This window comes from Artemia sp. Qi Xiang Cuo, chromosome 18 (assembly GCF_049724085.1).
Source record: "Artemia sp. Qi Xiang Cuo chromosome 18, ASM4972408v1, whole genome shotgun sequence".
NCBI classification, from domain to species: domain Eukaryota; kingdom Metazoa; phylum Arthropoda; class Branchiopoda; order Anostraca; family Artemiidae; genus Artemia; species Artemia sp. Qi Xiang Cuo.
Genome location: NC_142811.1, coordinates 43,671,039 through 43,692,105, shown reverse-complemented (window position 1 = coordinate 43,692,105; position 21,067 = coordinate 43,671,039). Strand labels below are relative to the sequence as shown.

The following is a 21,067-nucleotide window of genomic DNA, read 5'->3' as shown; positions in this document are numbered from 1 at the left end:
ACTTCGTACCCTCGCGGTGTTTAGATCTCTATTTTTAGCCAAGCATCAAAAGCAGCATCAGGCCAATTCATTCCCACTTTGTGAGGGTGCGATACTATATTTGCTTTGACTGTTCTGTTTATTGCATGAAACCGTTGAAGTAATTGTCTACTAGCGTTTTCGTTAAAATAACTGTTGAATTTTGGGAAAAGTTTGCTAGTTTGCAGTAGTTTTATATTTATGTATATGGAACTGTCTAATCAAAGTATTTTAATCAAATTAATCTCTTAAAGTCTCTTAATAAGATAATCTAAACATAGTTTACTATCTAAACTAGGGGTTTCAACCAAATTTTTTATTCTGAAGTTTCCGGGCTATTCACCTTAATCTACACCTTGACTCAAGCCAGAACTTTGATCCAAGGGGTAAACAGGAATGCACAAATTCAATTATACGAAATTAAACTTAATCGTTATGTTTACACAACATATTTAATGAACGATTTAGGTGTATTTTAGTTTTTATGATTAAGAATAAACATAATCAACTACAATAAACGTTAATACAATGAAACTTAAAACCTTCAAATGAATTTTTAATTTATAATCAAGTTTATTTTTTATTTTTTAAGCATGCTATAGTTAGTGGCTGAAATATTTGACGGGGGGATACACACCAATACATATCTGATGCAGATACCATCGTGGTATACAGTACAAAATAAGATTGTATGGATACTTTACTCTTTACGTCGGATTGTCAGATCAAAAAGTCAGAAAAGTTACATTTCAAAAAGCTTAAAACCAATTTGATGATTTTGACAAAAAAAAAGAAAAAAAAACCTTACTGTTCTTTTTTTTGTTGGGAGGGGGTATATAAATAACTTTGTTCAGAGATTTATCAAAATAGTTTTTTTTTGTGTTCACAAAAATCTAATAAGAAGTTAATTTTGGATCGTTTCTGCAGTTAATATGACAGCAATGTTCTATGACAACGGAAACGAAACACCTACAAAATGGGCTTCACAGCTCCAATGTTCTATTAGGTTTGCATTCTTACACGTTTTTTTCTCTCATTTCACGATTGTTTCTCTCCAGCCAGCAGCATCTCTTCGTGTGTTAATAAAAGAACTCAAATACTAACTCCATTTTCTTTTGCTCTACTAAATCAATTTCTAGAGTTCTAGAGGCGTTAAATCGATTTCTAGAGTTCAAGAGGCGTTGAATTGATTTCTAGAGTTCTAGAGGCGTTAAATCGATTTCTAGAGGCGTTAAATCGATTTCTAGAGTTCTAGAGGCGTTAAATCGATTTCTAGAGATCTAGAAGCGTTAAATCGATTTCTAGAGTTCTAGAGGCGTTAAATTGATTTCTAGAGTTCTAGAGTCGGTAAATCGATTTCTAGAGATCTAGAGGCGTTAAATCGATTTCTAAAGTTCTAGAGGCGTTAAATCAATTTCTAGAGATCTAGAGGCGTTAAATCGATTTCTAGAGTTCTAGAGGCGTTAAATCGATTTCTAGAGATCTAGAGGCGTTAAATCAATTTCTAGAGATCTAGAGGCGTTAAATCGATATCTAGAGTTCTAGAGGCGTTAAATCGATTTATAGAGATCTAGAGGCGTTAAACCGATTTCTAGAGTTCTAGAGGCGTTAAATCGATTTCTAAAGTTCTAGAGACGTTAAATCGATTTCTAGAGATCTAGAGGCGTTAAATCGATTTCTAAAGTTCTAGGGGCGTTAAATCGATTTCTAGAGTTCTAGAGTCGGTAAATCGATTTCTAGAGGCGTTAAACAATAAGTGGCCTTAAACAACGGCACATTTCGAGCAATTTTTCCTTAGAATAATGAAAGCCATGAACATTCTTTCAATGTCGCACCCCAAAAGGGGAAGGCGATTTTTATGAAATAAAGTAGATATAGTGTTTAATTTATAGAAGGATTTAGGACTACTTGTTAAAATTGTCAAAAATAAAATTCAAGAAAATTTATAAATCTTTTTTCTCTTTTTAAAGTACCTTGACTTTTCATAAATTTTGAAATTAATGACTTTGATTACGTTGCGGCTTCGACATAAAATTAACAATATTGAATAAACATTTAATTTTTTGCTCCAGGTGAGAGCGATTTAACTGCTGCAACGATCAAAAACTAACTTCGTATTAATTTTTTGAGAATACAAACAAAGTTACTCTGGTGAACCCCTTAAAAAAATTATTTTGGTATCCCCATCCCTCCAAACATAAATCCTGGATACTAACCTCTATGCAAGCACGAAAAAAGGTTAGACATATTCGCGTCCATACCCAGTAAGCAGTGATTCCAGACTTTACACAATCAACTAGCATCTTCAGTGCACTAACTTCTGCACAACCATCCTCCAATTGGTAAAACTGGATGCAAATGAACAAATTTACTCCTCTATTTGTAGTTTCTTATTATTAAGCATCTTTAAAGCATGAGTAAACAGAGAAAAAGAGAGTTTACTTGCAAAAATGTTGAGACTGACAAACTTCTTGCTCTTTTTACTTGCCTTGGATTTCATAGAAAAGAGGCAATCAAGTTTTGTAGTCTTTTAAACGCCTCGAAATTTAACACAGCAGCAACAGGTAAATACATCAAAGAGTAAACAGGCAGAGTCATTTGGCATCAATTTCGGACATACCCTCAAGTGTAATTGGCTCAAAAAATTTCTTGACCAATTACATCACAAAAAATAGACTTATTTAACAAAGGAACAGTTTTTAACACAGAAGTGCAGGATAGTAATCCCCATAGGCCATAAGACAAAGAAACATTGATATTTAGATATTCCCGGACATTTGAAACCTTGATCAACTGAAAAACAATTTTTTAATGAGTTGACTAATGACCCAAAACGTGACTTTCATCAACGTCATCAAACGTCAAACGTCAAATTTCATCAAACGTCAGATTTCATCGAAACGTCACTTCAAAGACAAATACTTCGATTGGACAATGTCTTTCAAATTTTCTTGTTCACAAGACCTCGTGTTGCAAGAATTTTTCTTTGGTATGTTACTTAAGAGTGACAACTTACAATATTAAAAAAAAAATAGTAGTCTGAAGGTAACTATTTTTTCCAAGACCACACTGGCTTTTCTATGACGAAACGAATAAGAGCTCCAAATAGGGATAGGCCCTTTTATTAGACAGTGAACCAAATGTATATATAATAAAAGCTCTATGTATTTCAATGACACAGTCAGTCACCATCATCAGTAGAGAATCAGTAGAGTTTCTCTATTGATGATGATGACTGACTATGTCATCGAAATACATAGAGCTTTAATACATACATTTGGTTAACTGTATAATAAAAGAGTCTATCCCCGTTTGAAACTCTTATTTCTTTCGTCTGCAGGTTACAATCTACATTTTATAATCTACAACCTTTTTTATTTCTAGAAGAATCACTGAAAATAACAGAATTAAACATAGTAATCGGAGCACACTTTTTGATACGCAAGTGTAAAACAGTGATTTCTCTTTTTGTTTGGTTAGCAGATTTTATTGTTACGGTTATACCCTAACACTTATTACTATGTTTTACCAGGCTATACAGCCTTGTGGGGGATGATGATGTTTTTTTTTTTGGGGGGGGGGGGTATAAGCGATCGAATTTATTGATAACGTTTCGACCATTATATCTCATTTTTAACACATATTTTTCGCTGTTCTCACTACAGTGTTTATCAGAATGTATCCTCCTATGACCTGTGTTTCAGTGAGGGTGACACCCAGTCAAAATAAAATAAAAAGCATTGAAATGTTACCTTCAATACAGCAACAACGGGTTCAGTACTGGATCTAATTGAATTATGAGCGGCAGCTAATAAATGCCTATCACAAGTTAGTTTGATTCCAGGTTGATTACCCGTCGCAATATTGGGATGTGGCGATGCACCAACTACAAAAAAAAAAAACTCAAGAAAAATGGTACGAGAGATAGATGGACAGAGAGAGAAAGAGAGAGGTGGAGAGAAAAGAGTTTCAAAAACCATTATGTTATTAAGGATCATATTGTATATCACAGAAACTCTTCCTATAACAATGAAAAGATTGTCACAATATTGGCAATATAACAACTTTTAAGACCATCTTCGGCCTCTGCATAAGAAGAAAAAAAGCAAAAAAGATTACAAAAACTCAAAACAAACGTGATAAAATATGAGAAGACTAAAAAGTACTCGCCATCTAACTAAAATATGTAAATTTTCAGGAAAAAAAATATCCTTTGATTTATCTATGGCCCTTTGACTCTTTGCAAATAAATACCAAATAAAATATAGTTTCGACTAGGTCGGATAAGCATCATTATAGAGCAATAGTTTCAGATTAATTTGACAGCTAGCCTTCTTGTGTGCCCATTGGCGGTTCTGGCCTCTCTTGCACCTGGGGCAACATCTTGATTAGCCACCATCACCCCCCCCCCCCCTATCTCCCAAAAATTTTCAGGTCAAACCTTACAAAAATATTATTTATTTGCGAAATTTTACCAATCGCGCCATCAACTTTATTTTACTAAAAATAAAATTAAAAAAAAATTACAAAATGAGTATAATCGTTAAATTATTTATTTGAAATTTTGCACCCCTAAAATTTCGGCACCCGGGGCAAGTGCCCCCTCTTTCTTCCCCGTAAAACCGCCTCTGGGTGTGCCACTACAACTTAATCCATACACGATAATATTACAAAGATCAGAAGATTTCATTTTAACTACAGTAGCTTCACGGCCTACAAAAATTATCTATACCACTGGTAGCATAGACAGGGAGAGAAAAATGATATGTTCATAATTTTAGAAAAGAGTGCAAATAAGGTTCTACGGGAACAATTTATTTTTAGGATTTGAAAAAGAAAGAATTTATTTTACATAATTAAAGACTATCAGTAACACCTAATCAATCACGTGAGGTTTTACAATGGGTAGCTGAAGCGAGTATTTATTTGGGGTACTTTACATCAAAGAGTCCAGTTAGCTTCCAATCATCACAAGAAAGTGTACCCCATTCTGCATCATGGCTTGCGTATCGAGCTGAAACTTACAGAAGTATTTTTTTGGGGCGGGGAAGAGAAAGGGGCCTATTATTTAGTATTTAGAACAAGGGGGCAAAATATTTTTCTCTGGCCCTTACTAAAGAATGTGGCTGCGGTTTTTCGATCTTTTTCATGGCTGTCATTCGACTGGCTCTTTGGCTAATAATGGGCCTAATGACAATAATTTATCCGTAGCCCTCTATAAATACAAAAACACTGTAATGGAACATAGGGAAAAAATACACAGAAACAGAGACAAAAAACATGGCAAAAATAAAAATATTAACTGTTAAATTAAACAGCGTAACTATAACTACTACTTATTTAGAAACAGTTAAGTCAAACCTTCTCTCAAATTAAAACTGATAATAGAAATTACGTATATAAGATTAATTATATCTATGTTTAAAAAGAAAATTTTTCTATTGAAATATATATATGAAATATATGTTTATATGTTATTGAGATTGTTTAGCACATCTCCTTAAATTCAGCAACGCCAATTGATTAGTACGATTTGTTTTTCCCTCTTTGATTCTCATCAAATTTCTCAGCTTTCACTTTCTTAACAAATGTGTTGGTTAACATTTGTTAAGGGTCCTACCACTTGAAGATATAGCTGCAAATTGGAACTTTTAATATTGCATGATACAAGAAAATACAGGAACACTCCAATAATCAAATAATACAAAGTAGTATCTGCATAAATAGTCCGATCGTCTACGTGTATGCATATAGATAAAATCAAAACTGAGAACTATCTATACAGTTAAGATGGCCAATTATAAGGTTTCAACTACTACTACCACTAACAACTCACTGCAACACCAAGCCGCCTGAGGTAAACAAAGGTACGCACGATCCAACTCCATCCCAATCAATTCAAAGCCTCCCTTTTTACAGCCTCCCAAAAAGTTCCAATGTTCCTTAAATATTTCCTCACGACCTCCCCCATCCCATTCGAGGAGGGCCTGCCTTTCGTTTGACCCTAGATGGGTGACCGAAGAGAATAACAGCAGGTAATTTGTTATTCTTCACCCAGAGAACGAGTCCTTACAATTGTATCCCTCCTCTCTTTATAGCAATAGAACGCGGAATAGAAACACGTTTTTCGCAGGATTTACAGTTTGAAATACGGTCAGTCAAATGGGTACCCAAAAGAACCCGAAGACAGAACCTCTGGAAAACATCTAGCAAATCCTCCTCGGTCTTTCGGAGCGCCCACGCTTCAGAAGTATCCTTGACCATTGCCATCACTGTAGCTTCCAATATTCTAATCTTGGTTCAGACTAATCTTCCTTTTCTTCCTAACTTTTTTCAACTGGGAAAAACCACCCTGGGCCTTGGCTATCCTACCTTTAGCATCTTACTGCACCCACCGTCTTTACTAATAACACTACCAAGGTAAATGAAGCAGTCCACTCATCCCCAGTCTTAGCGACTTATACATATCTAGTTTCTAGTATATAGTATCTAGTATATAGTATATAGTATAGAATCTAGAAGAATAATAGTATATAGTTTCTGGTTCTCGTATCTTGGTTGTCTAAAGAAAACCCTGCTATGTAAAACGACAGGTCTCTAAAAATGGAAGAAAAATTTGATGTACATTCTTCAATTATTCTGTTTTCCTGTAAAACTGATGTAGTGCAATTTAGCGCATTTTCAATTGCCGTATTCAAGATGTAGACAGATGTTAAAAATTGGCGGTCACGGATGAAAAATAACGCAAAACTACCAGCAGATTTTTAACTGAAAAAAAGGAACAAAAAAGAAAATAAGGAAGACAAGAAAGCAAAGACTTTCGACAGTATGATACTGGTATAACACCGTTTTCATGTCTTAAAAAGCAATTTTTTAAAAGCGTATTTCTTAACTGATGAGCTCTGTCAGCCTACATAAACCCCCATAGGCACCAAATTTAGAATGGCCTAAGTAGTCAGAGTTTAAAGTCCAAAAGACTGCTTAAGGATTGGACCCCTCTACAGAAGGGGGATAGGGCTCCTTCGGAGTGCCTATTTCCTGAAATCTCGTGATTTTTATGATCCTTCTATAATTTCTTACGCTTTTCGCACAATTCTATTTAATTATGCGTTTTTTTTCGATTTATTACCCCCTATTTTCGAAGCGTGACCCGTGACCAATTTAGTTAAAAAGGAAAATATGGACCAGAGAAATTCTATTTCTCTGGCCAAGTTTGACAAACATGTCAAAACTTAAAATTTAGCTTAGAAATTTCTGACTTTAGCTTAATTTCTGACTTTAGCTTACTTAGAAATTTCTGACTTTAGCTTAAATTTAGCTTAGAAATTAGTTCATGAATAATTTATTTCCCCGACACTTGTGTTTGTGTTAGTGTATTTAATATAATAGTTTGTGTATTTAATATTTAATATTAAAAAAACTAATATTTCGAATTAAGTGTTCAAAACGAAACATTATTCGGAGTCACTAGCCACTATGATAATTTTCCTCTCAGCTACGAACTTGTGCTTAAAGTCTTATTAGTTGTCCCCCAATCTTTGATTTCTCATCAAGTTTTGTTGACATTCAATAATTTTTCATACATATATCTCGCTTATAAAAATTGATGGACACACTTCTCTTACCCCACAGAGGTAGGATTATGTCTTGACAACCAAGACGGACAGCTAAGCCAATTACTCTTATTCCTTACCAAGTTTGGTCGAGACGAGACAACCCTATTCACCAGACGTTCTGACGACAACAATAGAGTTTAGACTACGTGTAGCCACTCAAAAGTGACATCTCAGAACCATGCTCTCAGTTCCAACCAAGTTTGGTCGAGACAAGACAACCCTATTCACCAGCCGTTCTGACGACAACAATAGAGTTTAGACTACGTCTAGCCACTCAAAAGTGACATCTCAGACCCAAGCTCTCAGTTCCAACCAAGTTTGGTCGAGACGAGACAACCCTATTCACCAGACGTTCTGACGACAACACTAGAGTTTAGACTACGTGTAGCCACTCAAAAGTGACATCTCAGACCCAAGCTCTCAGTTCCAACCAAGTTTGGTCGAGACGAGACAACCCTATTCACAAGACGTTCTGACGACAACAATAGAGTTTAGACTACGTCTAGCCACTCAAAAGTGACATCTCAGACCCAAGCTCTCAGTTCCAACCAAGTTTGGTCGAGACGAGACAACCCTATTCACCAGACGTTCTGACGACAACAATAGAGTTTAGACTACGTCTAGCCACTCAAAAGTGACATCTCAGACCCAAGCTCTCAGTTCCAACCACGTTTGGTCGAGACGAGACAACCCTATTCACCAGACGTTCTGACGACAACAATAGAGTTTAGACTACGTCTAGCCACTGAAAAGTGACATCTCAGACCCAAGCTCTCAGTTCCAACCAAGTTTGGTCGAGACGAGACAACCCTATTCACCAGACGTTCTGACGACAACAATAGAGTTTAGACTACGTCTAGCCACCCAAAAGTGACATCTCAGACCCAAGCTCACAGTTCCAACCACGTTTGGTCGAGACGAGACAACCCTATTCACCAGACGATCTGACGACAACAATAGAGTTTAGACTACGTCTAGCCACTGAAAAGTGACATCTCCGACCCAAGCTCTCAGTTCCAACCACGTTTGGTCGAGACGAGACAACCCTATTCACCAGACGTTCTGACGACAACAATAGAGTTTAGACTACGTCTAGCCACTCAAAAGTGACATCTCAGACCCAAGCTCTCAGTTCCAACCAAGTTTGGTTGAGTTCTGAGAATCTTGTTTGGTATATGTTCTTAATGCAAGAATTAAGGACCAAGGAATTTGTATTTACATTCTCGCTAGTTCTTCAACAGTGTAGAGTTTAAGCCCTAATTCCAATGAACTGCATACCTACCCAAAGAATAACAAGCAGGCTGTGGGGTTGTTGGTGTTTTAAAAAGGCGAAGAATTATGTGGCAGGCTAATCGGGCGCCTGGTTCAGCTTCAGTGCAAAGTTGTCCAAAATTCCAAATTTTCATCAAGCTTGGGAGTCCGACATGGAGCAGGAAATCCTGTAAGAATACGATATTCAAAAACTTTAAAATTTGTAAAATGAGAAAAAGCAGTTAAAAACTTGCAAAAGAAAAATGAAGATTTTTACATGTTTATTGTATATTTTCCTAACCTTTGAAGATTCGACGTGGAACTGGAGGCCCTGTAACAGTGCAAATTTGCAAAAAGAAAAAAAGCAGTTAGATTTAAAAGAAAATATTTCTACAAATTTGGGAATTTGCGACAAAGTTTCATAAAGCTCGGGAACTTGACTCGTAAAAAGAAATCCTGTAACAAAACAAATAAGCGAAATTTTTAATTTGTTAGAAGAAAATAACCAGTCACAAAATTGCAAAAGAAAAACGTTGCTGCAAAATTTTCATCAGGCTTAGGAGTTTAAAGTGGAGTAGGAGACCCATATGAGAGGATGAATTTACAAAAAAAAAGAAGAATTTAATAGTTTCATAAATTTGAAAACTTATTACAAAATTTCATTAAGCTTGGGACTCCAAATAGGAGCAAAAAATTAAAGAAGAGAGCAAATTTGCAAAAAGAAAGAGGCAGTTGCAAACTCGCAAGAAAAGTTTTGCAAATTTGTAGTTATCGTGATTTTATGTCAAATTTAAGAGGATACAGAGCAGGAAAATCGATTAAACATCAAACTCTAAAATGGAAATGATGGTAATTAAAAAAATAAACAGAGCGGAAGCAGTCACAAGCTTGCAAAAAAGAGTTATTCCAAATTCGCAAACTAACTATAAACTATTAATAATCTTTAGAAGTCTGACTTGGAGCAAAAAATCTTAAAGATCATCATCAAAATATCAGGTTCAGTACTATAAATGTACTAAAATGAATCAAGTACAGAAAAGGTAAGAATTCAAACATAGGGACACAAGGTTAAGCAACTCGAACTAAAACGTCAATTTTTAGTTATAATTTTGTGAAACCAGTAAACAGCAGATGTTAGAGAAATTTGGAAAAAGAACCAAGTTATATGTTCTAATAAAAGTTGAGCAAAATAAAACAAAGGAAGCCCAAACGGGCTGGTTTCCCTGTTGCTAAGAAAGGAAACCATGTATTTTACAGCACTACGGTACCTGCCAAAATATGTAGGCTAACGCATGAATTATGTTAGTCTATAAAAAAAAAAAGTGTTGGGTCTCAGCTATATTGGGTTCTGGTACTTAAAAATTGCAAAGTCGGGACTTGATCTTCTTCAGTAATACTCAAGAGATGATTAATATACATTATGGTTTATGAAGGAAAAACACAGTAAGATTTGAAACCTTTAACCTAAGTAAGTTACCAAGTCACAGGGGGATCCATGATGTTATGGAGGATATAGAGAATATAAGAGTAGATGGGAATATGTGATTATTCGAAATCGCCATGCTTAGCTTAAAACGTAGCTCAATGAGTCTGGTTTTAGAGCGTTCAGTATTAAAAGGAAAAAGATATCGTATAGAACCAAAACGTGTTTAATTCATTAGCTTGTATGAGTGAATTTGTCAAAAACCCAAAGAAGTAACATTTGTAATCCATTCAAAAACAAAACTTGACTCCCGTGAGAAACCTTACGGAAATTTTGAAAAATTTATATTTTTCATAAAAGCAAAATTGACTTTTTAGGTTAGAAAAGAAATTGCATCTGAAACACACCGAAAACAAAACATTTCATCTCTCATAAAAACAGAGAGTAATGCTGAAAAATAAATTGATAGTCATGACAAAAAGCCGAACATTTTTACGTTTTTAGCCCTATTTGAAATACATCGCTGTAAAAGGTGTATATTGACAACCTTGTACTTGAGTTCACATACCTGCAATCCAAAACAGTGTCTAGCCACAAGGATGGCAAAAAATATCCCCAAATTCATATGAATAGTCAAATCATTTATATCCATGTTCTGCATGATTTCCACATAACAGGCAGGTTGGACATTACACAATGCCTCCAACACTGTTAGCCAATCAGGGACAAGAGAATTACAGCATGCAGTTAATTCTGCACTAAGATGGGCAAGATCATTAATTCGATCGGAATCACTTGTCTGACAGACAGCCAAAACCACGGAGGATACGAAACTGTAACGCAGTTGATGACTATCATTCAGCTGTTTAGTCACCTGTAATAAGAATAAGAAATATTTCAAACCCCTAATTTTATTTCCATAATTTTGTTAATTTAAGGCAGGTGCCACATCCTTCGTTAAACTGCAATTCGTTAGATTCGTTTAACTTTGTCAGACAAATCCTTACTTTATTTCCAAAAAAGTATAGTTAAAGGGTTCGAACTAGAGTTCATTTTTCACTGGTTTAAAAAAGCACTTTTTTAATTTAGGATATAATTCAGCTTTATCTTTAAATAGTTAATTTAACTCTTAAAGAAATTTAACCCTTAATTGTATTTCCGTGTTTTTAGGCAGGAAATAAATCCATCGTTAAACTAAAATTCCTTAGATTCGTCAAATTTCGTCAAACATCCTTTGTTAAATTAGATCTCTTGTCCTTCAGCGGCAAAGATTCAGCGGCCAGAACATTTACGAATGCATGAAACTGAATTACATTTATTTAGGACATTTTTTAAATATATACCAGACTGCATATCGATAGAAAAATGCCACGTAGATAGTCAAGAAAAACAGCGCATGTACTGAAAAACAAACTTACAAATAGCTGAAAAACATTCTCATAAAAAAAAAATAACGAAACCACAAGAAAAGAAACAAAAGTATAGTGAGAAACAAAAATTTGGTCACACTTATACATCAGTCGTTACCTACATACAAATAATAAATAAAAAACAATGAAACAATCCTGAAAAATCATTCACAGGATGTCTGAGAGCCGTCCACCAAAAGCAAAAAATTAAAAATTGATATTCAATCCATAAATAGATATTTTTGTTTGGAAAAAGAATTTTGTTCATTTAGAATGTTGCAAAAACTTTGTACGGGATAGGAACACATAGCTCATGTGAACAAAAAATGCAATAGGTAAGAAAGCCAATGACATTAAAAACCTTTGATTCATTAAAACACTAGAAGGCGAAAAATTATATAATAAGTAATAGTATAAAAAATTATATAATAAGTAATAGTATAAAAAATTATATAATAAGTAATAGTATAAAAAAATATATAATAAGTAATAGTATAAAAAATTATATAATAAGTAATAGTATTTTTAAACCAAACTAAAAACAAAACATGTACGTCCCTCTGCGGTTCATCTTTAAGATATAAACATCTTGAAGACTAGTTCAATCTTATCACCTTTCTTTTAAAAGGGTTTTAAATCATTTTTCGTTTTAATCCTTATTAATAATCATATTTATAATCTTCTGTAATTTACGTCACAACCACATCTTCTTTCGCTTCCAAATAGTAAAAAAAAAACTCTGTTACTTAATGACAGTTCTCGAAATATTTTGCCGATCTCTCTTTACCAGTTTCCTTATCAATAATAGAAGCCATGTTCATATTTTTAACTAAAGACAGGCCCAGGCTGCCTACTTTCTCTCAATATCTAACTTGCCAATGTAACATTTTTCTATTATTACGTCTGACTGGACCTTCCAGATCCTCGGCATTCTATTCATGGCCTTCATTTCATACCATCATTCATACTTGAATATATTCCACATCCTTTACTATCCTTTGTTTGAATATGATCTGAAAAACCTCGTTTACAAATCGATATTCAATTATACCAAGCTGAAAGTGTTTTCGCCAGTGTTCCCAACTTTGTATTTCTAACTTTGCTCCCTAGGGCACCTGCTAATTAAGATAAGATAAGATAAGGGTTTATTCCAAAAACAACACAACGCAAAAAACAAATGACCTTCCATAAGCTAACGCTTGTTCGGAAGTATTTACCCTCTTAAAATTAACACTTATAATAACATAATAAAGAGAAAGAAGAGAAAAAACGAGAAAAAGAGGAAAGAAAGAAAAAAAAAAAGAAAAATGAAAATCCTACACTCACTCGGCTCCTGGTCGCAATAACCAAAAATCAATACTTCACAAACTCCAAAACTTCCCGCCGCCATCCCATAAATAATAAATAAACAAAATAAAAAAAAATAAAAATATATAGGAAAAACGGGAAAAACGGGTTCCGGGCAAACCTGAGAGTGACTCAACTATACCACCCTTTAAACAAATTCATACAAATTCATACCTATGGAGACAAAGGGTTTTAAGGTCCCGACGGAAATCACATAGATTCACTGAACTTTTTAAAGAAACAGGCAAATTATTCCAGACAACTGGCCCCACATGACGTATTGAAAATAGCGATCTAGTACTAGTAACTTGAGGTGTCCGTATATCTCTAGCATGACGAGTAGGATAATTGTGTATATCATCACCAGAAATAAATAAATTTAAAAAACACTTGGGAACCAAATTAGAAAAATACTTAAACATAAATAACCCATGGTAAAATTTCCCAAGACCTGACACAGGGATAATATTTAACTGTACATATTGGGATCTCACCGACGTTCTCCGATTATCTCCGGACAACACTCGCATTGCCATATTTTGTATCACACGTAACTGCTGCAAATGCACTGAAAATGTGCTAGACCATATACTCACGCAATATATTAAATACGGGTGAACTAACAAAAAATAAATCAATCTCAAAATAGAATCATGGAAAATATTTTTTAACTTTCTCATCATTCCAACATTTCTTGCAATCTTACTACTAATAAAAGAAACATGACTTTTAAAACTAAGGCATTCATCCACAATAACACCAAGGTATCGTATAGTATTTGTACGCTTAATTACATAATTCTCCATTTGTAAATCCAGAACCCAAGGGTAAAAATTTGGTGATCTACCATATATAATAAAACCTGATTTACTATGGTTTAACAAAAGCTTATTCACTCTCATCCACTTATCTATACCTGACATACCTCTTCTCATTATCTCTATTAAATCAGATTCAGTATTTGCTGTGGCAGTAAAATGTGTATCATCTGCAAAACTAGGAATAATCACCCTACAATTAGAATGTGCTCTATCTAACAAATCCAAAACAGAAAATCGTAAGTCATTAATATAAACCAAGAATAAAAGCGGACCTAAATTCACAAATTATTTCCCAACAATTATTCAATCCATCTTCTGTATTGTCAAATTTTAAACTCCCCATTCCATATACAACTGCTCCTAGAAAGTTCCTCTTAAATATTCAAATCCTAAATTCTAACAGTGTCACAGCTTCCCAGAACGTAGTTATCTTCCTTAATTTCAGCTTTAGGTTAACTCTAGACGCTACTAGATCGTGGTCTATTGAGGAATGTGGGTGAGAAATACGTACCCATACGGTTAGTGTATCTGAACTTTTATTCTTTAGACCACAATGCCTTCCCATTTACAATTGAAACAAAAATATGTTAATAAAGAGTAAAATCGGTTAAGACAGTGAATAATGAAAAAACAAACTTTTTAGTAGAAAGATAAGAATAAAAATGTTAGAATATTTCGGCTTCACATCCAGAAGCAATTATTGGCGAAAAAAACACACAAAAATTAGCCTAAATAAAACATATAAAGAAAACAACAAACGTAATACAAAAAAAGAGAAAAACAAAAAACAAAAGAAAACCCATTTAAAGAAAATCCAATGGAAAAAAAACAATGGACATTTTGTTTAAATGTGAGTTTTCTTTCGTCTTTCCTTCTTCTTTTTTTGCATAACGTTAGTTACTTTTCTTTATATGTTTTTTTTAGGCTATTCTTTTCTTATATATCTTTTCTTTTATGACGAGGCCGACTACTTACATCCCTGAGCGTTATGGACCTTAAAGCATCAAAATTACTTTTGAAAACTCTTTTTAATTCCTCTGAACCTTTCGAAGAAGATATTTAAATCATGGTTTGAATTAAACCCATAGAACATTTTTTATAATAAAAAAAACAAATCTTTCCTTTTTCAGAAGACAGAAGAGCCAACAAGTATGTTTCCAACAAAAGAATGTACAAGCATTTTGCCAAGATATTTAAACACGAAAAAAAATCGTTGGCAAAACATTTGAATTCCTTTGGACCCGGTTTGTATATTCAAACAGGTTTCCCAATCACGATCATTCCAGGATATATAGCTAGAGCATTACAATGTTCTGTGCAGTTCCTCGCGTAGTATCCGCAAAGTAAAGTATCCGTAGTTGTGTAAAATATCCAAGAAGTTTATCTTGAAAGTCACATGTCCATGCAAAGAATGTTTGAGGATATGGCGGAGAAATTTAAACACAAAAATAACCGATATAATAGCTTCACTCTGTCCTATCTTCCGATACATAAAAGTGTTGTATCCCTCTCCAATCATGGATATTCGAAACTTCATCACTACCATTATTCTCAAATTGTTCTCTGTAAACAAACTTTAACCCTGCTCTACGCAGCTCCTTCCGTATTGTCCATAAAATAAAGTGTCCGATAGTTGCAGGGATCCGATGGGCTCCTGACACCCCGTTGAACCCAAAGAGGGACTAAAATAATTAAAAATAATAAGGTCCCAGGGGCCTTATTATGAGGTAAATGAGTTTTTGAATATAGTGGTTAGGAATTTAAAGATAAATTACCAAAGATTATGAATATAATTTTTGAAAATGGGGAAGTTTCATTGTCTGAGGGCTTCCCCTCTACCATAGATAGTGACTTCTAAGCGAGAATCATATAGTTTGTCCTTTTTCAGAGAGAAGTTACTAAAAAGTTAATCGCTGTTATGTTTATTGCGCGAATAGTTTGGCCTGTGCATGCTGCGACTCAAGGTCGTATCCAGGGGGGGGAAGGGTTACCCAGTTTGAACACCCCCCCTTCGAAATTTTTGACCAAGTCGAAAATTAGTAAAACCTAGGTAAAAATCAGTAAAATTAGTCGAAAACTGAGTCAAAAATTAGTAACCCCCCCCCCCCCCCCCGAAAAAAAATCCTGGATCCGCCCTTGCTGCGACTTGGTTACAACATGATAGTTTGAGGAAAAGCATTGAAGTATTTATTTTGCGAGGATGCATTAGAGACTGTACTAAAAAGACTAAAAATTAATAAGGCCCCAGGTGCTGATAGTGTGGTAAACGATTTTTTTTTAATATGGTGGTTGTGAAGATAATGCAGCCTCTTCAGGTTGTATTTTCTTTTTGAAAAAGAAGAAGCACACAGCAATTTTAGGAGAACTTTAATTAAACCATTAAAGAAACTTTAATTAAACAATTACTTAGTATGATTATACTTTTACCTAAACAATAGTGTATTGACTTTTCTTATCTGAACTCGGCCAAATTAGGTATTGCTTAAAGAATAAATAATCGATACAAGAACTTTGATTAGAGTAACAGAGTTGCGACACATTTTATAATTTGTACAGAAATCACATCAGAAACGAATAAAAAAGTTTTAGGTTCACAATTTGCACAAAAAGAACGCACAATCCGCACATGTGTATAGATATGATGCAATACTTTGTGTAGATCTTTCATATTCTAAGGTAAATATTCAATTCTCGGACAATACCTTTTTAATGCCTAATAAAACTTTTGTACCAAGGTAAAGAAAGGAATGGGAGGGGGGCAAATTTGAATAACTTTCAGTGTTGTAGCCTTCAATATCCACTAAAATGACTTAATTCTCGCTTCAGGCACTTTTATTTTAATAACTTGGAATTTCAATCTGGAATTAAATTGAAATCTTAAGTTTAAACAAATATATATTATTATACAAATCTATTTTAACAAATTAACCAACTTTTAATTTAACATGCTTGACACATGATTTAGGGTCCACTTCGGCGTAAAACGTCGTAGATTCCGTCACTGACTGAAAGGATGTTGCGCTATTTTGACCTATGCAGCCGTAAATCAATTTTAGCCCCCATCCAAAGGGTTTGCCCCGGGCACGTGCGTAAAAATTTTTTCAGGGAGCGGGGGCAATAATAAAAAATATGAATTTTATTTGATAATTTATCTAAGAGCTGCAACAAAATTTGGGAATATTTAGGATTTCCGAAAAATGGGCAGCATACGTTCCTGTATTGCACTCTTGTCTAAAATACGATTATTTACTCTATAAGACAGCACTCTGTGTAGACCTGCTGGTTTTGGTAATTATACGTCACCCACCTATTGCAGAGGTTCCAACCTTTTTCACATCTAGAGCTATCAACAAAATCATGAAACTCTCACTAATTTGGAATTCTCTCCATAATATCGTATATTATTTACACATTATTAAGTAATAGAGCCCTATTATCAAGGAATACAAACACATTAAGTTTCTCCGAAATTGAAAAAGAAAGAAGAAAGGAAAAAATATATTAAAAATCTTTATTTCCCAATGTACAAAATCAGAAAACAATTTTTCTTTTTTTGCTACCACAAATTACTGAAATTTGTTAAAACAAGGAATAAGGACATCATGCGGCGGGGACAGAAAAAATTCCTTTGAGTAGTTACGAAACATCATTTCATGAGACATCATTTTATGTAACGTCAACGTTAAACGTCAACACTTTTATTCCTAGTTTTAACAAATTACTAAAGTTTGTTAAAACTAGGAATAAAAGCATGTTGCGGCCAGGAAATAAAAATTACCTTTGAGTAGTTACGAAACGTCATTTCGTGAGACGTCATTTTATGTTACGTCAACGTTAAATGTCAACACTTTTATTCCTAGTTTTAACAAATTACTGAAGTCTGTTCCAACTAGGAATAAAAGTATGGTGCGGCCAGGAAATAAAAATTACCTTTGTGTAGTTGCGAAACGTCATTTCATGAGACATCATTTTATGAAACGTCAACGCCAAACGTCAAAGCTTTTATTCCTAGTTTTTACAAATTACTGAAATATTTTTAGTCGGCAAGAATCTACCAAACAAAAATTGCAATTTTTTGGCAACGAGAAAAAGGAATTTATTTTCTAGTTTTTAGTAAATCTGGAAATAAAATATTTCTTTCTAGATTTTATTTCACTTTTCTCAGTTTTGATGATTCTTGCAATCATTTCTCTCCTCTAATCGTCCAAAACGAGTTTTTTTACGATGATAAAATCAATTTTGTGTTTAATCTTGGGATCTGTGAGTAATACATACTTATAAACTACATACATACTTAACCATTATAAAAGTTATTTATACACTTAATATACTTAAACATCAATAATTCAATATTATTTACCTTTCACAAATGTTATATTCAATTTTCAACTGCCCCCTTAAAGCAGGTCTTATTTACTAATGTAGCGAAAAGGAGGGCATGTTGGCTGTAAGAGGCACTATTTCAGATCATTTCTTTTACATAGGCCGACAAAGTATAATAAAATTATTTAAAAAGGCATACTTGTGAGTCAACTTTCTTCTTTGGGTTCAATATATACTCCCTCATAAATTCTGGTTCAACTGTAAACACTGCGTTAGAAGGCAGAACGGACGAACAGATCGTCTGTTTTATCTTTGGGTAGGCATGGTTGAATGGTTCAAATCGTGGGTCATTTTTCTTCGCCATCAAAAACTTGCATGGGGTGTATAGATCGTAGAGGTACGCTAAAATGCACCTCTCTGCAGAAGTGCAATCCGCTGGATTAACTATGGGCTTACCAATCTTACAAATTATTTCAAAGACAAGTATGGTCTGGTCCTAAAATTAAAAACTGAAATCAGATCGGTAGCCGTAACTCGAAAATGGTTATGCGACATTTCGAAAACTGATTTACAATCCATCCCCTGTAACTAAGCAATTTCTATTGTCTGGTTCAGTTCATTCTCTCCTCTCCTAAGTGGTTTTCAATTTATTAATAAACTTTCGGTTTTTCTCCAATACCTTATTTCTTTTCTAGCTCACGCAAAAAGTTAGGATAAATAGCTTTAATGTCAAAACTCTTTCTGTATTTCTTGGAAGTTTAAAAAGAATAAAATAATAAATAAATAAATAGCACAACCTTACGTCTTTTGAATTGCCACGACCAAAAAGCACAGTCATCACGAGTTACTCTTTTCTACTCTTTAAAGCCTTTCACTATCATTATTACACTGCTAAAATAGTAGTAATTAGGAAAGAAGAAAATTACATTACGTTTAACTACATTTTTACTCACAGTCGTAATTCGAATCTATTCGGCATGTTTCTATTCCCACATTTTTGTCGTTAAATCCTGGGATTCATTTTTATTTTTAGTTTATTTTTCAGGTTGTCTAGAACGTTAAATCTTATACTAAAATACTAAGAAAAAAATGACCCAGTGTACCGGGCTAACTATGGGTAAAGGTTTCAGCTAGTTACAGAAGACTCGTTGGTTCAAATTCTATACCTTTTTTTCTAGAATTAATTTTAAAAGAAAAACTTCTTCCACAAAATAAGTTATTCAAAGAAAAGTAAAGAACTCCATTAAACCAAAAATACCAAAAATACAATCAAATAATCTACCAAGTGTAAAAGTACCGCAAATCAGCATCGATAAATAAACGAAACCCAAAAGGAACATAAATTAAGGACACGATAGACGGTCAATCATTTTGATCAAAAGCTTCCGTCAATCGATTGACGTGTGCTTCAATCAACCTTCAATCGACTCTTCAATCATGACCAAAGCTAATTTGAAGTTTAATCCTAACTCACGGCCAGATTTTTAGTTTCAGTTCAGAGTCGGGTATTGAAGTATCTACCGTGTGTGAAATATGTTATTTGATCTTATTTTATGCCCCTCCATACATGAATGCAATAGTAACTCGATTACTCTACCATCTTTCACAGTTATTTCCTGTGTGTCATGGAAAAAGGAAATCGAGTTAAACAACAGGCAACGAAGAGGTTTACCCGTAGCATAGAAAAAACAACGTGTTGTGGTTGAGGAGACCATCTTGAAAATGTGCCAATTAAGGGGAGAAAGAAAACACCCAACTTAACCCGCACATCCTCGCTGTGTCACGCACTTGCCCAAAGCCATCAGTTCTTGCTTGCCCGGCCATCCTTATTTCCAAATGGACTGAATAATCAGTTCTAGGCGTTTAACCCCTCCCCCCCCCCCCTAGAAAATAAGGGTTCGAAATTTGAGGATTTTACTTGATTTTTTTTTTAGTTTCGTTGAGAAGTGATAAGAAAGGGAAAACGAGAAATTTACACACCATGAATATCTTAAAACTTTAAACTACAAATCCATTTTTGTTGAAATGACTTCCATGTGAACTTCTCAATTTTTGGCAGTAGCGGGCGCCAAATTAATAAAAAATGAAGAGAAAAACATCTCAAAATCCTCAAAATTAAGCTAAAACACATGGTACGAAAAAGTTTAAGAAGGTTTATCTGTCCTTTGAAACGATAGTCGGCTTCGGGAACCAACAAGTTCCTATTGTTCAAGTTTTTACAGACGAAAGCGTTGTCAAATTCAACGAGTTTATTACGGGCGGTGGCAAAGTTTTGTATAGAATTAAAAAAAAAGCTTATCCTTCGAATTCGGTCATTATGTTCCAGGAATCGTTCTTAAAGAATTGGGACAAAAAGTCAAAACTTTAAAAGTACAGGGAAAGGTCTTGAGGAGGAGTCATCCCTTTTTATATACTTAATATTTTTTGCTCGTTCTAAGTGTTGATGTTGCTCCTTATTTCAGTTAAAAAAAAGTTTTTTTCATTTAATTTCTGATCGTTATTAAATAATACCGGGAAATCCGGCTCGCCCTCCAAGAAAAATTCCTTTCTCCTACGGAAAATTCCTCCATGGAAAGTTCTTTTCACGTAAAATGTCCTCCCCCTCCCTCACCGGGGAAATTTCCCCCAGACAATTTCATTCTAGCTGAAAATTCCACCGAAAAAATGTCTTGCGGATGAACTCCGGTGAAAATTTTTTCTTAGCACACTTTAATTTGTAAGAAAAAATTAATTTGTGATGGTTTTTAAAATCATACCGGTAATCCCCTCCTCCGTGGAAAATTTTTCCATCAAAAACCCAGCAAAAGGTTGTTTTCCAGCAAATTTTTTGGGGAGGTGGGGGTGTACAACAGAAACTTT

General features: G+C 34.2%; 1 protein-coding gene across 2 annotated transcripts in view; it reads right to left on the bottom strand.

Annotated features, from left to right (window-relative positions):
- Window positions 1-21,067, bottom strand: part of kto (mediator complex subunit kohtalo) — a 149,920-nt gene that overhangs the window by 44,014 nt on the left and 84,839 nt on the right. For both annotated transcript variants that reach the window (XM_089104671.1, XM_089104672.1), the window contains exons 16-19: window positions 18,408-18,704; window positions 10,877-11,182; window positions 8,917-9,073; window positions 3,771-3,904 (exon numbers count right to left, since the gene is read on the bottom strand). In XM_089104671.1, the coding sequence (XP_088960797.1) occupies window positions 3,771-3,904; window positions 8,917-9,073; window positions 10,877-11,182; window positions 18,408-18,704 (894 nt within the window). The remainder of the gene's footprint in view (window positions 1-3,770; window positions 3,905-8,916; window positions 9,074-10,876; window positions 11,183-18,407; window positions 18,705-21,067) is intronic.